Source organism: Condylura cristata, unplaced genomic scaffold (assembly GCF_000260355.1).
Source record: "Condylura cristata isolate star-nosed mole 26May11 unplaced genomic scaffold, ConCri1.0 scaffold00028, whole genome shotgun sequence".
Taxonomy (NCBI): Eukaryota; Metazoa; Chordata; class Mammalia; order Eulipotyphla; family Talpidae; genus Condylura; species Condylura cristata.
The window spans coordinates 25,202,808-25,219,655 of NW_004567129.1; the positions used below are offsets into that span (position 1 = coordinate 25,202,808).

At 52.8% G+C, this 16,848-nt stretch overlaps 1 protein-coding gene across 1 annotated transcript in view; it reads right to left on the reverse strand.

Moving 5' to 3' along the window:
* Positions 1-16,848, reverse strand: part of PEPD (peptidase D) — a 94,612-nt gene that overhangs the window by 53,572 nt on the left and 24,192 nt on the right. Inside the window, exons 7-9 of the mRNA XM_004690539.2 lie at positions 12,633-12,677; positions 4,602-4,677; positions 3,677-3,723 (exon numbers count right to left, since the gene is read on the reverse strand). Of these exons, the coding sequence (XP_004690596.1) occupies positions 3,677-3,723; positions 4,602-4,677; positions 12,633-12,677 (168 nt within the window). The remainder of the gene's footprint in view (positions 1-3,676; positions 3,724-4,601; positions 4,678-12,632; positions 12,678-16,848) is intronic.

A 16,848-nucleotide genomic window follows, 5' to 3' on the forward strand; every position in this document is an offset into this window, starting at 1 on the left:
TATAACAAACCTTTGACAATCAGAAAAGAAACGATGAGGCTGGGAACTGGGTCTCCCATCTCTTGAGTCTGAACACCCTGGCTAGGCCGTGTGACCTTCCAGAAAATGAGCTGAAGCACCACTCCACAAACCCCACCCCCACCCCAACTGACACCCAGCCCTGAACACGCGGGGGTCCCTGAGCTCCTGGCCCTGCGTCCCTCTGTGGGACGGGTGCTGGCCACGATCCAGGAAGATTGTCCAGCTGGCTCCAGGGCGCCCCTTTCAGCCCGGAGGCCTGGCTGTCTGGAACCTGCCAGGCATCATCGGCCTGTGTGAAATGGCCACACTCCCCGGCAACCTGCCTTGTAGGAGAGCTGAAGTTCTTAACCTAGTTTACAAAAGGGTTCCAAAGTTCACAGTGGTATGGAGGAGAGCAGAAAAATAGCTCAGGACATTTTCTTCTCTCTCTCACTCATCTCTCTGATCAGCCCACACTTGCTTCCTGACCCAACTGTGGGGCCGACGCTGTGGATAAATGAGGCGGGCCTCGGGGCCATGGGCGCCCACTGCCCCAGGGCTCCCTGGCAGTGACAGAGGGGCCCAGGCACTGTCCTCTCACCTCTGCTCAGACTGCCACTGGCAGCGTGGCGCCCTCCTCAAATCTGGCAGGGAAACCCCAAGAAGTGACAATGTCTTAGAATAATCCCCTTCCTGCCATTGTTGAGGGGAGGTGACTCCTCCCATCCTCGAAGGTCACTCCACCAACCTGTCCTTGTAAAACAGCCTCTCTCTGCCTCAGCCTTCCTGTGGAGAAGCCCCCAATGCCACCCCCACCTTCTGACCTGGGAGCCCCCCCATTCTCAGTCTGGGATGCACAGATCTGCTGGTTCCCCTGCTGGATGAAGGCCTGCTGGACGGACAGCTTCCTGTCCGTGTCTCCTCTGGCCAGCTCAGAATGGGCACACACATAGCAGGTGAACAGCCACAGGTGGGTAGGCAAACTGCATAAACCTGCTCACACCCGAGTGCCAGCCCCAGGCTCCTGACACACAGGCTGCAGCAGTGGAAACAACCGGGCTTTGGTGGGGGCTAGGCTTTTCCACCGTTCAGCACGGGGGGAGCAGTTTGAAGACAAAGACACGCTCTCCCCGAGCGCCGCCGAGCTACGGCCCTTCAAACACCAGTGCATGAACCGTTTGGATTCCGACTCGCACAAACCAACTCTGAAAAGCAAGTTTTAGACCGATATGGACTAGACGTGGGCAGTGTTAGGGAATTACTGTTAATTTGGCGAGATGGGAGACTGAGCTGGTGGGGTGTAAATGAAAAGCATCGCATCCGCTGAGACCTACTGGTGAATAAAAGTAAGCGGAAGACCTGGTGTGGACTCTGAGGGGTACTCGAAAGCTCCCACTTAAAGAGGAAAAAAGACCTCCATGAGGATCTGGAAAGCATCCTGACGCCCTGGCCTGACCCAGCACTCATAACCCGGCAGGTCGGGCTCTGGCGCAGGCCCCCCGCCAGCCCCTAGAAGCCCTCTGCAAGCCGGACTCCTGCAGCTCAGGGGACTAGGCTGCCGGCCTGCACAAAGGCCAGGGTTCCACTCAGGGCCAGCTAGTCCTGCTCTACTTTCTGGGTTATTTTTATTTGAGGCATCCGCTACGGGTCACTGTAGGCCACCTCAGCTGGGACTGGGATTCTGGGACAGTGCTAATCTGGGGCCCCACTGCCCAGTCCACCTCCCAGGTATCTATCTGGCCGAACTCATCCTGACCCAGGCCTGGGTCTGGCAGGGGAGGGCAGGGCTCCTGGGAATACCAGAGCAGACTCCACACTGCAGCAGGACACCATGTGTCGGTCAACTTGGGACGTCATGACCAGCCTCATCGCCCTCCTTCAAGTGACAGCCAGGTCCATGATGAAGCCCCTGTTCCACGCCCTCTCCCAGGCACCACTTCGGCTGGATCTTCAGAGCCATGTTAACCTCCTGCCCAAGGCAGGAAGGACAAATACAGGGGGCTTTCCCTGTTCAGGATGGCTTTCAGGGCTGAACTGTGGAAAAGCCACATCCTCATGATCATAAATCCTTACTGCCAACGCCATCTGCTCCCCAACCCCCACCACCAACATGGACAGGCCAGAAAGCCTGGGAGGGGGACACAGAGACAGAGCAGGCCTGGGAGTACCAGGCAGACTTGGGCCTTACTTGGGTTGCCTAGGTTGGGGGTGGGGGTAAAAGGAAAAAGTCTGTTCTGCACTCACATCTCTGACACTGAACAGGGCGTCTCCAGACCCAGAAATTCTCGAGGTCTCTGTGGACACCCACTGGCGTCCAGAATGTAATCCCGTCACTAACCACCACACTCAGTGCAGGCCCCACAGATTAAGGAAGGGTTCAGCCCCACAAACCTGCCCCTTCAGGCTCCCGCTACAGGGCCAGGTCTCCCATACTTCTGGCTATAAATCAGGGGTCCCCACGACCCTCACATTTCAGGGGGGTTTAATACTTTTCTAGACTGTCTCACAGAACTCAAAAGAAAAAAACAAAAACAAAAACAAACAAAAAAAAACCCCGGCTTTCCTCATATTACTACGCAACTGTGAAAGACACAACTCAGGAAGAGTCCCCATAACAGACGCACGTCTCGGGCTGGCCACCCTCCCAGCACCTCGACTCCATCGCCCAGAAGATCCCTGGGCCCCTCAGTGTTTTCTGCGGGGTCCAGAGATCTTTACGGGAGGTCCCGTGCGGAGGCATGGCTGACTGACTCCTGGCCAGAACTCCAGCTCCAGCCCCACTCGCTCCCCGGAAGCAGGTGGACAGGGGGCTCCCCACCTCGGTCCCCCGGCAACCACTCCGCCCTCACCAGTCCCTTCGCAGCAAGCATAAACTTGGGTGTGGTGAAAAGAAACTTGTTAGGAATAAAACAGTCACTCCCCTCACTCTTCCCGCTGAGGGTTTCAGATGCTCTGGGCCGGGAACTGACAACACAGACCACATATATCTTAGCATGTCCCAGGCAGAGAAATGGCAGCCTGCTCGGTGTCCCCTCTCCATGGAAGCTTCCAAGTAGCTCAGGAGTCAGTGGAATGGGGGCCCCAGGGCCTGGGTGGGAGAGCCCTGTGGGGCAGTTTGGGTCTGACCCCTGGCTCCTGGAAAAGGCTGAGGAGCTGGTGGGGCCACACCCAGAGTGGCCGGGCAGCCCCAAGTAGCACCCCGGGTGGCCGAGCTCTCCGCAGGTCTAATTGGAGCCGAAGGCCAATGGTGCTTCCAATGGAGCTTTATGAGCCATTTAACCATCCTTCGACCCAGTCATCCAAGCACAGCAGACATAATGGCAGTGTTTACACATAAAAATGGCAAGCTGTTTTACTAGCGGCTTTCAGAGTCACAATAGCAGCTATTTGGTAAAGTTTCCTGCAAATTGCAGAAACAAGGTCCAAGAGTGGAATGATGGGGCACTAAACCACCCTGAAAAGTAATCAAAGACCATTACCATCAAACACTCTGCCAAGCGCCAGGGAAGTGACCGGAGCCGGGAGGAAACGCCTCTGCCATGGCCCAGAAGCCCTGCTCATAACCCCCACGCCATCTCTGGGTGCTGCAGCAGCGCCTCATCTGTTACCGGCTCAGGGAACATAAATTACTGTTTGCTACATTTTAATCTTCATCCAGAGCAACACAGCAGCTTACCTTTCCATCTCATATTCTTTCATTCCCACTTTTACGGCCTTCATTACCTAGAGGATGGATATTAAGCAAAGGCATTTGTATTAAGGAGATAAGTAACACTCCCTTATAAATAATGTACAGCACTTTCCCGAAGAATCTGTTATTAAAAGAAAAAGAATGATATGTACATACGGCGGTGCAGAAATGTGACAGATCAGAACTTGTTTAATACTCCAAAGCCATCCTGTTTATTTATACCACTGTGGAACACTTCTACTCGGGAGGAGGCAAACAGCCAGCACCACGCAGCTGTGGGCCGGGCAGAGATGATGACCAGGAAACAGATGCAAGCTAGACTGGCGGTGACCGTCCCATACGGGTTCTCACGCCTAACTTCCACAGGACACAGACGATGTGCGCGCCCAAGAGATTCTGCTGTCCCTCAAGGACCCCGTGAGCTCCTGGCACAGAGTGACTGTCACCGAGGGGCCCAGGGGCCACCCCAGCCACCTGAACATTGTCCAGGGAATGCGCTTCCCGAGCTGCTCTCATTCCTCTGCTAAGTGGGAAGCTCTGGGAAAGAACCCACGAGGGCTTTTTCAGAAAAAACGAATGACAGTAATAAATGTGCTTGAGCCGTGGGGAAGGACAAAAGACTCCTTCAAAGGCACTTAAAAGGATACCTGGCCGCACAGCTCTCCTGGGCTTCTTGCTGGGAATTCCCTGCAGGTGGGTGTTTCGGGGTGAGGGGCGGAGGCAGGGCTTCTGCTGTCCCTGTCCTCTGCCCCCCATCTCTGACCTGCAAGTGAAGCTCCCAGTCTGCCTGCGCTGCATTGGGTTCCAGGGCTGCCCTGGCTGGCTGCCCCTCTGGACACTGCTCTGGCCCCGCACCCAGCTGGCTGCTTGACCCCGTCCCCCCAAACAGCACATCCGTGAGCTGGCTTACCTCCTTGTGGGCCTCGCTGGAGATTTTATTGGTGTAGCGCAAAACCTCCAGCTCCATGTCGGTCTTAAACACCCGGCTTCAAAGAGGAGAAAACACAAAGTGGCAAGTCAGTGACTTCTGGCAGGAGCCAGGGACCCCTCCAGGGATGCACCAGGGCCACCGTACCCTGTAGAGCCAGGGAAGGAGCTCGGCCAGGGGGTGCCCAGCCAGCCCGTAGATGGCTGGATAGTTACTGCCCACCCTGCCTCATGCCCGTGTTGGGCAGCCAGGCTGCTTCTAGAATCCAGATTCTGAGACCCAGTTTCCTCACCCATAAAATGGGGTGATGCTGTTGGGCCCGAACCTTCAGCATGCTCTCCCAGGGCTTTGCCCAACTGGCTGTCTTCCAGTTCTTCCCCTCCCCCTCCCACCTGCCCTGGGGGAAACGGGGAGGGGTGGGGGCCTGGGGGCGCAGCCCCTCCAGTCCTGTGTGCAGACGTGAGTGTGGAGCCTGTGAGTCGGCAGAGAAGCAGGAGGTCAGAACAGATGAGAGGAGAAACAGTGATGAGAAAGGGGGTTTCTGTGGGCATTTGGGCACAATGGACCTTTGACCGTGCCCCCTGCAACTGGGCTCCAGGGGGATCCTGGGGTCCTCACAATAAACTCACATTAATTTTCCCCACGTTCATTAAGTCTTTGGTCTTTGCAACCAATGTGACCCCTGAGTAAGACTCACACACAGGACTAACCATGGGTTCTCCCTTCACCCACCCCGACCGGCAGCTCCAGGTCACGGGCATGTAAGTGGCAGCCACGCCCTGACACTATGAGTGTGGGGTCCACAGTGGCCACCCAAGACCAGCTCTGTTCCCTTTACGAAAGAGGACCCACTTTGCCAAAGCTTCCATAGGGCCGCCTCCTTCCTCAAGGGAACACGCCCAAGCACCTCCGGGCCAGACACAGCCACAGAGCAGGGCGTCAGATGGGCCAGCCGGCCCCCGGGCGGCCCTTCTCTAGCACCCACCCTCGCTGGTCTCAGCCAGGGCGGCGGGAGGGCGGGATGGCGTGCCCCGCTCCAGCAGAGGCAGCGACCCCTGGAACCTTCCGAGCTACAAGGGAGCAGCGCGAGCCGGTCAGTGACTCCATCAGCTCCGCGGTCCCCAGGCCGGGACAGCAGCCATCTGTCATCAGGAAACGAGGAAGGGCGTCTGCAGCGCAGGGACACCTTTCTCAGGCTGCAAAACCTTCTCGAGATGGGGAAAAGACAAACCCCTGAGCGGGGTGCGACTTCGTCCAATGAACCTGCTGTTCTGAGGAGGCAGCACCCTGAGCCTGACAGTTCGCTCTCCCCATCACAAAGGTGCCTCTGAGTCCGCATCAGGGGCTGGGAGCAGCCGCACGGGGGGACAGGAAGCCCGCTCCTTGCCCCAGGTGAGGGTGCAGGGCAAGGCAGCACTCAGAAGAGCAGCTCAGACTCCAGAGTCCCAGCTGCTGGCGGGGCACTTGGCACGGCTGCCCGCCGCTGCCCTCGGGGCAGGGAAGCCTGGCCAAGAGCGGGCCCTGTTCCGGAGTGGGCGTGACCAGAGCCACAACACGGGTGCAGCTGAACCCTCTTTTCCAGCCCAAGTCACTGGGCTGTGTCTCTTGCCATCATCCTGGCCAACATTTTAGCGCCCCCCCCAACTTCATTAGCCCCCTTCTCACGGGTGTGCAGGACAAGGCTAACAGGCGCAGAGGCATCCCAGGACCGCCACAAAGGGAGCTGCCTCCTTTGGGCTCCTCGCTGCTTCTCTCCCTCGGTCTCACTGACAGGTCCCTCCCCCCAACCCCCCCCCCGCCGTGCCTCTTCACCTCACCTCTGCACCTGCTCCCAAAATGCTCTCCCACCTTGTCTCTGCAGGTCCCTGGGCACCTCAAGTTCAGCACAAGCTCACGCATCCGTATGACCTCTTCAAGCCACAACTCTGCACCCCTCCTTCATCCTAGCCGCTCCCCTCTGTCACTCCCATCTCCCATCAATGTCAAGAGCTGTTCTTCCACCTCTTCAAGCTCCCTCAGACCCTTACTCTCCACCGGGACCCCACTCTCCCCAGCTTGGACAATCTCCCCTGCTTTCTGGCAAGCCTCTTGCCTGTCGGCCCATCTTGGGCATGCCGTCAGCCCGAGGAGAGGGCGACATGGCGCCCACACCAGCCTCCCCCCCATCAGAGACCACAGTGTTGCCAGCCACGGAGGCCCAGAGACCTGCTTTCTTTTCTACTTTTACCTCAGGGACAAATGAGGCCTCTAGCTGATTTACTTAGGACATTTTTAAAAGTCATAAAAAAAAAAAATCAAGCTGAACCAGGACAAATTATCCTACAAAAGCAATTCTCCTCTGAAACTGGCCTGGCTGGCTTTGCCCTGGCCCCAATTTCATCCACGCTTTAAAGGCCCTGAAATAGACGGGGCCAGGCACCGACTTACCCCATTATCCATGTCTGCTCTGGGCCTGAAGTCTCACTGGCACCAGGCGTCCCAGCCTGGTCCAGTTATCTCCATGATATAAGCACCGGAAACTATTTTCACAATTACCGCAGAAATAATAAGCCCTTCCCGCACTCTGCATCACTTCTCCCCATCTTCAGGAAGATTCGCTGCCCTGAATCTGATGAGGCTATTTCTATTACTCCTGAGCATGAAATATCAAAAAGAAAAAATGGGGGATTCCACTTCGGTCCAGCCTCTGCAGGTCCAGCAGCCCGTGGAGTGAGGGGCTCTTAGTGTCACACTCAGCCCTAGGCTGGCCGAGGATATGTGCGGTGGTGGGTGGAAGTACGATCTGGAAGGTTCTGCCTCCAGGATGGGGTACAGGCCATCTCCCACAGAGGGCAGGGCTCGTGGCAAGACCACAACCCCCCGTGCCTCTAAGCCGTGTGGGCAGAGGCAGCAAGAGGGGTGCCCGGCATTGCGGGGCTGTTCACACAGGAAGGCTGTGTAAAGGGATGAAGTCTCCTGCTCTAGGCGGGAGCGACTAACACCAGACTAGGCTGAGATTTATTTGTGCAATCATGCTTTTTGCTCTTACATGTACACAGGTCACCAAACTGCCTCTAGGCTTGAAACCTGGGATTAAGGCATCAATTAACTGGATTCCGCATGCCCCACTGATGAAAACCGTGGCAAGGGGTATTTCCGAAATCGGTTTCTAAGGATCAAAGTGCCACAGAGTTGAACAAAACCCATTTGAAAGGCAGGAGTTCCATCTCTCTTGGAGAGGAATGGGCAGGAAAGGTTGTGGGGGTGAGGGGCAGGGGAGGGGGACCCATCCACGGCTCCACGCCCCATGATCCCTTGATGCAGAGGACAGAACCCCGGTATATCAGGAGGCGCAGAAAGGAAAGAGCTGGTTGGAATGACAGTTCCTCGGGCAGCGCAATCAATAAGTCCTCTCAGAAGACCAGAGCTGGGAAGAAAATGTTGGTTCAGCTGGTGGGGAGTTGAGCGTCCCCGAGACCTGACACAGCGGAGACGTGACGTGCACGGACCTGGTGGCCCCGGGCCAGGGCCTGGCGCCTGCCCACGGCCGCTGCTCCCGCTCCCTCGCTCCTGTCTGCTGGAGCACAGTCCCGCACGGTCTCACCCCACCCTGGGCTTCTCACCCTCCGCTCGGCTTTCCTGGTGACTTAGCACTAACGGCCTGTTCGTCAGTAGACAAAGACAGCAACGCCATGGGGCCACTTACCACGTCCACACCGAGAATCTAGGTCATCGTGTACGTCCCTTTTCTAATTTGGGACGCGTTGCCCAGGATGTAGGATCCTGGTGTATGTCTGCCCCCGAACCAGCCTCGGCTCAGCAGTGCCTGTGCACAGAAAGTCGGGGCGCAGAAATAGATCTACTACCCCGCTGCCTGGTGAATACATGCAGGACACCTTCGCTGTGTAATTAACAATTCTAAAACCGGCGTATGACTCAATTTAACACAGTCTCACTTAAAACCCAAGAAGGCGCATGGCAATTGCTGACAGGCTTGCTCTTCTGCGACGCTTCCAGGGGTACTTAACCGAAATCCCAGGCACAGAGCTATTAGCCAGTGCAAAAGTATCTCCTTTTATTTCCTACCCTACCTTCAGATCAATTTAATCATCTGCAGAACAGAGAAGCAGAACCACAGCCTAAATTATGGAAGTGCGATGCTTGCTCTTATTAAGTTTCAACTTTTGACCTCTACATTCAAACTGCAGTACGCAGCACCAGGAAAGAAATTATCAGTTATGATCTCATGTTTGTGGGGAAGAGTATGATTATAGAGGAATTTACAGGAAATCAAAAAGGCAGTGCTTGAGAGAATGGAAAACAATAAAGCAGTCACAGGGAGGAAATGAATGACACCCAAACAGAAATGAGAAAGAAAGCTGCGTGTGCTAGAGAGGCTGCTTGCTGCCTCCCACTCAGACTGGGAGGGATCCCAAGGCCCCAGCCCACCTGCCACTGGGGGCTGGAGTGAGTGGGAGGGCGGGTGCAAAGGGTAGGGGGCTGGAGGAAGTTTAGTTACATCGTCCCTGCCTCCCCCCCACTGTCCCCTGGCCTCACACAAGATCTACTCCAAAGGGCGAGGACCATCCCCGTAAGCCCAAGGGCCCAGTGTGAGCTGAGAGCTAAGATGTGCAGGGTGGCGCTCCCCGGTGGCTCAGCACTGCAAGCCGGCCACAGGCGCTTCAGTGCGAGTTCGATCCCTGTCCCTGGAGGTGACCCACAAGGCGCGGCAGACCTCTCCTGTCTCGCCTGCTGCTCCCCTCAGCAGTGTGCTTCGTCCATCTACTCCCCACTCTGTCTCTGGTGAAGCCGCTCACTGCCCCTGCACCTCTGGCTTGTACCCCAGTTCCGTGCCTGTTTCTTCATCTTGGCCCAGGCTCATCAGAGCACCTTCCCCTGTAGTGTATGATATACACCTCATTAAACAGGGCAACAGCATTAAGTACTTAGCACAGTGCCTTGCACAGAGGAGGTCTCAGACCACCATGACTGTTATGTGTTAGCACATGACTTCTGTGCTCTCCTGAGCCACCCATCAGGGAGGCCGTACTTGGCAGGTGAGGAAACTGAGGCTCTGCCGATAAACTGAGTATGTGTGTTCCTCCGCAATGTCTACGCTGAAAGCTAATCTCCAGTGGGATGGTTTTGGGAGGTAGAGGCCTCTGGGACACGACAGTTCATGAAGCCAGAGCTCCCAGGATTATGCCCTTATGGAAGAGACCCCAGAGAGCTCCCTGCCCCTTCTGCTTCGTGAGAATAAGGCGAGAAGACAGCCAACTACGGGCCAGGAAGCGCGTCCTCACCAGACACCAGCCGGCCAGCACATCTTGGCCTTGGGCTTCTAGCCTCCAGAATGGAGAAAGATAAGCTTCCATGTAAGCCCCACAGCCTGTGGTCTTGGTAATGAATGGCCTAGGACACCGAGGAAATGTCATGTCCATGCTAGGTGTTAGGTATTAACGTCCCCATGCGGATGAAGCTGGGGCACAGGAAGGGTAAGTGGGTTCCCGAGAGTCAGAACTGGGATGTGTGAGTGGCTGGTTTTTCCGTTACCTCAGGCAGCTTCTCTCCATGAGGCTTAGAGAGAAAGAAGGCAGGAAAACCAAGCAGGACACAGGGGCCCACAGATGTCTGAGCATCTCATGGGAAGCCCACGCTCTCCAGCAGACAGGTTTTGCCTGTCATCCCTCCCAGAATCCTTCCTTCAGGTATACTGTGGGGACATCATGGCGTCTCCAGGACGTCATGGCGTGTCCAGGCGTCAAGGTGTCTCTGAGAACCAAGCAGTCAGTCATCATGGGGCCCCACCTACACTATTAAAACACACCCCTGAGGCAGTAAGGACAATGTGACATTTCTAAAACAGCTCTGCTGCCATTAAATGCCAAATAAGTCCTTTCCGCTGCTTGCTTTAATAAAGCTGGTAAGTATTCTTAAGAACGTGGAATCCACCTCAGAGCTTGGAAATGTCACCGGAATTAAAGCGTGCTTGTTCCAAAATGACAGGCCAACGACTTAGCCCCTAGCAGAGGCCTATGCATGACCCAGCTCAAGTCTCCAGGGCCCCCAGACTGTAAGCAGCCATGAGGGGTGTACATGGAAGTGACCCCTTCCTGACTGTGCAGGGTTTATTTGTCTGCCCACTGGGGGTACATGTGGGCCAGGCAGTTGTCACTTTATAAGGACAAGGACAGGTGCTGTGAACTGGAAGGACACAGGACTCCATGCTCAGAGTGTATGTGGCCCTGATGGGCACTGGGCAGCCGTCAGGACTCTCTGCTGTGAGTACCTGCTCTCCAAGCTCCAGGGTAAGGTCCTCACTTCCAAGCCCAGCCCTCCGTCCTGTTGGCACCCTCCTCAAACTCAATATTCTTCCCCAAAGTCCCTGATCTGCCACCATGCCTGTCCCTCCCAGTCTTCTCCATCTTGGTGACAAGACAAGCCACCCAGATGCTCAGAACAAAAATTTGAAGGCACCGTCAACTCTCCCCTGATTCAGGGCCCATAGCTGGTTCTTCCCCTTGACCCCTCAAATCCTGTCACACCACATGCCTGCGGCAACCTGGGCCCTACAACAGCCTGTCATTAAAGCCAGGAACTATTCTTATGAATGCAGAATCCACCTCAGAGCTTGGAAATGTCACTGGAATTAAAGCGTGCTTATTCCAAAATGACAAGCTACAGGGCCCTCCCTGGTGGTGCAGTGGATTAGAGTGCAGCACTAAGAAGCTAAGGCCACTTCAGCATCAGTTTGATCCCTAGGTCTGGAGGTGACCCACATGGTGCTGCATACCTCTCCCGCCCGTTGCTCCCCTCAGCAGTGTACTTCGTCAGTCAGCCTGTTCTGCTCCCCACTCTGTCTCTGGTGAAGCCTCTCACTACCCCTGCACCTCTGGTCTGTACCTCTGTATGCATAAATGAATAAATCTTAAAAAAAAAAAAATGACAGGCTAACGACTTAGCTCTAGCAGAGGCCTGCAACTTGTCCCCAGTCCTTCCCGCATCTGAGTCTCAAGTCAGTCCAAAAAGATTCTTCAGAATGCACACCTGACCCTACCGTTCTCCTGCTGATACCCTTGAAAGGCTTTCCTTGGCTCCCATTTTCTCAAGATAAAATCCAATCTGAGCCCCAGCTGACCCAGTCCCTGCCCATCGCTCCACAGCCTCCGGTGCCATGTGTGTCTACAACGGCCCACGTGAGGCCACTGCCCTTTCTCTGACCTCCTGCCTTTGACCATCACTCGACCTGGACCGTTTTCTCCCCGCTCCCTGCTCTGCTTCCCCATCTCACCCACCAACTCCCACTCTTTCTGCCCCAAGACCAGGTGAGCGAGACGGCCCACACAGACACAGAAACAAGACCTCACTGCCTTAGGATCAGACTAAGGAGCCCACACACTGCCGCTCGGGGCTAACGTGATCCAGCTTTGCTTCTTGCATTCAGAACAAGTGCAGCCACACAACCAAAAGGATCACTCTGGGGCTTCAGAGAGCAGCTCAGTGGCTCAGAAAGAAGCGGTGGCAATCAGCGCTGGCCCATGTCCAGGCCCCACAGAGGCGCTGCTGACCTGAGAAGGCAGACCCTGAGGGGGCCCACAGTAGCTAGTCCTGCTGCAGGCTGTCCCCATCGGAGCCATCCAGGGAAGACCACGGGGAACACAGGCTCACGTGGAACCGTGCACCGACAAGCCAGGCTTGTGGGGCAGCTGTGTTTACCTTCCTGGTACCAGGATGATGGGTGACATTTATGTTTAGTCTTCACTACCTACTTAAACTAAGCTGTGTCAGTTTAGCTTATTTGTGGTGGGAGTTTTAAGACTGAAAATAAAAGATAAGAGAAACTTAATTGACATTCAAGCATTCTGAGATGAGAAAACAAGCCATAGAGCCAACAGACAAAGCAGAAGAGGCTGCGAGAAGAGGTTCTGGGGTTGGCTTGTCTGGGGCTCTCTGAGGTAGAGTGCATGGGGACAGCAGGGTCTCCCACTGTCCTGAGTCGAGTAGGACACACAACTGAGGTGACTGCATACTCACCACTCCACGATCTCTGGGTGAAGAATGGTGTTGTTGACATTGAATCTACAGAGAAAAAAAGAAATCAAGCCCATTAGTTCAATGGCCGGTGTCTCCCAGCAAGGACTACTTATTCAAGACATATACACTGTGATCAAGACAGCACCCCAAACTTTAACTTTGTGAGTCCACACTTTCTGTTGTAGATGCAGCAGCCTATGTCACATCCTCCAAGTGTGGAATGGAGAAGAACTTGTCTGGCTGCAAAATTCAACCTTTGCAGGCAGAGAGCATAGTCTTTTCCACCAAGGAAACCAACAGCCAGGGAGACTAAGAAGGAAAGGAGAGAGAAATGAACAGAGAGAATAGTGGGGGAAAACATGGCTAAAATTTTTTCAACTTGATGAAAGACACTTAGACACGTCACAATCAAACTGTCAATAGAACCAGAGAGAATCGGAAAGCAGCAAGAGAAAAGCAACTCATGACACACAAGGGATCCTCAGTAAGAATGGCCTGTTCCTCTCAGGAGCTGTGAAGCCAGAAGGTGAGAGACATGCAAAGTGCAAAGTGCTAAAAGAAAAAACGTCAACCAAGATTCTATATCCAGCAACGCTATGCCTCATAAGTGAAGGGGGAATTCAAACAGTCCAAATAAACACAAATGAGAGAATTCACTGCTTCAGCATATACAAATAAACAATGTAATAATATATCATATTAATACAGCATAGGACAAAATCATGTCGAGGCAGAAAAAGTACCTTTTTGTGATCAAAATACTCAGCAACCTAGGAAGAGAAGGGAATGTCCTCAACCTGATAAAGGGCATCTACAAAAAGCCTATAGCTAATATATTTAATCACACTTATTGACCAAGACTAAAAGCTGTCCCGTAAGAGCGAGAACAAGAATGTTTCTCCATTTCTACTCAACATTGTACTGGAAGTTCTACCTAGGCTAATTAGGCAAGAGAAAGAAACAAAAAAAGCCCAGATTGGAGAGAATGAAGCTAAATATCTCTATTTGAAGATGACATGATCTGGTAAATCACTTAAAAGTGGGCAAAGGATCTGAATGACATTTCTCCTAAGGAGACAGACAAGTGGCAGTGAACACATGAAAAGACACTCAACAAAATTAGCCATCAGGAAAATGCAAATAAAACCCACACTAAGATTCCACTTCACAGTCATTTTCATAAATCGCATGAAAAAGAGATAGTAGCAAGCAGTGGTGAAGATGTGGAGAAACTGGAACCTTCCCACACTACTGGAAGGATTACAAATGGTCTGTGAGTAGCTGTGGCCGCTTGGGACACACATAGCTGACAGTTCCTCAAAAAATAAAAACACAAGTTACCATGTGACTTAGGAATTTCATTCCCAGACATATACCCAAGGGCACTGAAGCTTCAGTTCACACAGGCTCAGCAGTATCATTCATAACAGCCAAAAGGCGGGAGTGATCCAAGTAAGCATCAAGTGATGACTATACAAGCATCAAGCCATATCTATAGACCACAATATTTTTCAGCCACAAAAATGAGCAAAGCACTGATTCATGCTACAATATGACCTCCGAAGACATAGAAAGTGAAAGGATCTAGACACGAAAGGCCATGATGCCACGATTCCATTTACATCCACTGCCGGAGAGACAGAAAGTAGGTGAGTGCTTGCCAGGGAAGTGGAAAGTGATTGCATTTACTAGGTTCACAGCTTCCTTCTGATGATGGAAATATTACATAATTGATTGTGTCGATACAAATCTGTAAATATACAAAGTCCATTTAACTGTACAGTTTAAATGGGTCAACTGCAAGGTATCTGAATTATACCCCAATAAAGCCATTTTTAAAAACTTAATGAGTTCTGCACATACTGGATTGCACTGTATATAAATTTCATGTAACAACGTTGATTTATAAAAACAAGCAGAACGAAATGGAAAAACAGATAAATTCATAAGCATTATTTGGGATTTTCTAAAATTCCTTATGGTGAGAGAATAAATGAGCAAAGAAGCAGGAAGATGTAGGAGGTATAAATTATCCAATTAACTTACTAAATAATTCACATATACAGGACACTATGGACAGAAATGCTGAAAACATGCTTTCTGCAAATTTGCAAAAAACATTGATCATCACGACGGCATTTTGGATGCTTCACTGAATTGCAAAGGGCCTAAATACAAGAGAATGTTCATTGATCACAGTAGTATTAAACTAGGAACCAGTAACAAAAGAAAACTATAAAACCCCAAATGGTTTGGCAATTAAGCAATAGACTTTTAAAAACCAAGTGTTTAAAGAAGAAACAATGAAACTAGGAAATTTAAAAAAAAAAAAATGTAGGGCCCTCCTTGGTGACGCAGCGGGTTAAAGCACAGCACTAAGAAGCTTAAGCCACTTCTGCATGAGTTCGATATCCACCTGCCCTGGAGGAGATCCACATAGCGAGGTAGACCTCTCCTGCTCTGCCCACTGCTCCCCTCAGCAGTGTACTTTGTCTATCTGCCTGTTCTGCTCCCCACTCTGTCTCTGGCGAATCATCTCACCCTCCGCATCTCTGGCCTGTACCCCAGTTCTGTATGAATAAATAAATAAATAAATCTTTAAAAAAAAAAACAAAAAAACATGGAATGTCCTAACAGGTGATATGCAGCTAAAATAGTACTTAGAGAAAAATATACAGCTCTAAATGTATACAGCAGGGAAAAAAACAAACAAACAACCACACAGAAAATCAGCATCTAATTGCCCATCCCAAGAATGCCTTTCTTCTTCCTCAATAGAGAAGAAAAAAAAAAAAAACCTGAAAAAATTAGCAGGCAATTAAGCAGCACAGAAATTAGTGAAATAAACAGCAAATACGCAACACAGAAAAATTTACATGGTCAAATACTGTTCTGTGATAAGATTAGCAGAATTGCAAAGGGTACTCAGGAGAAAAAAAGGGTCAGGTTGGGGCACAGCCCTGATGTGATGCACTCTGCCACGTGTGACCCAGAGACCAAGCTCTCGGGGAGGCAGCTGGGGATGTCTATGGGCCCCAGCAGGAAGTGACAGGCCTCAGCAGAGAGGCCCCCTCCAGGCCGGGATCCTGCTCCTGCGCCAGCTGAGTCGGGACATCACACCTGGGGCACACGGGTTTGCTACCAACCAGGAGCTCTCTGGGCCTTGTCACTGCCGTCTACAAGCACCCCTCTGTGGCTGGCACCCCCACTCCTAGCTGAAGGAGAGTCAGGGCCGGGAGAGACGACAGCGGGAGTTATTCATAGGCTGAGAAGTTTCCAGATCTCCAAAGCTTTCGGGATTCTAACACAAGTAAGACATTACTTCAAAGTCAACCGAAATGTAGAATCAAAGCCTTACTCTGAAATTTCAAAGAGACCACAGGCAGCCAGCATGGTCGGGGGTGAGGAGCAGTGTGGCGGATGACATAAATCAAGGCGACAGCACGGGCTCTGCCTCCCATCTCGCCAAATGTCACTCTGACGCTGGGAAGGGCAGTGGCCTATCAACTCAGCAGCTGCACGCGCCAGTGAGACTCCACTTGGCAAACCGTGGATGTGGTCCACACGCGCGCATGTGGGAGCAAAGTGCTGCAGCACCCGGGCACTGGGGGTGCGCTCGGGAAAGGGGCGTGTGCAGACACGCTCAGACACACACACAGACACGCGCAGCCACAGACACGTGCGGCCACAGACACACACAGACACGTGTGGCCACAGACACACACAGACACGGACACACAGACACGCGTGGCCACAGACACACAGAGACACGGACACACAGACATGTGCGGCCACAGACACGCACAGCCACAGACAGACACAGACACGGACACACAGACACGTGTGGCGACAGAGACACAGACACACAGACACGCGCGGCCATAGACACACAGAGACACGGACACACAGACACGTGCGGCCACAGACACACACAGACACGGACACACAGACACGTGTGGCCACAGACACACAGACACGGACACACAGACACGTGTGGCCACAGACACATGTGGCCACAGACACACGCAGACACGGACACACAGACACGCGCGGCCACAGACAGACACGGACACGGACACACAGACACGCGTGGCCACAGACACACACAGACACCATGCACCTGACTGTTTTCTGTGATCAGCCTGTATTGTGTGATAGCAAGAACAAACGCCTGGACTGTGAGAGACGGGGTGTCCTGCAAGCAGGGGGTAGTTCC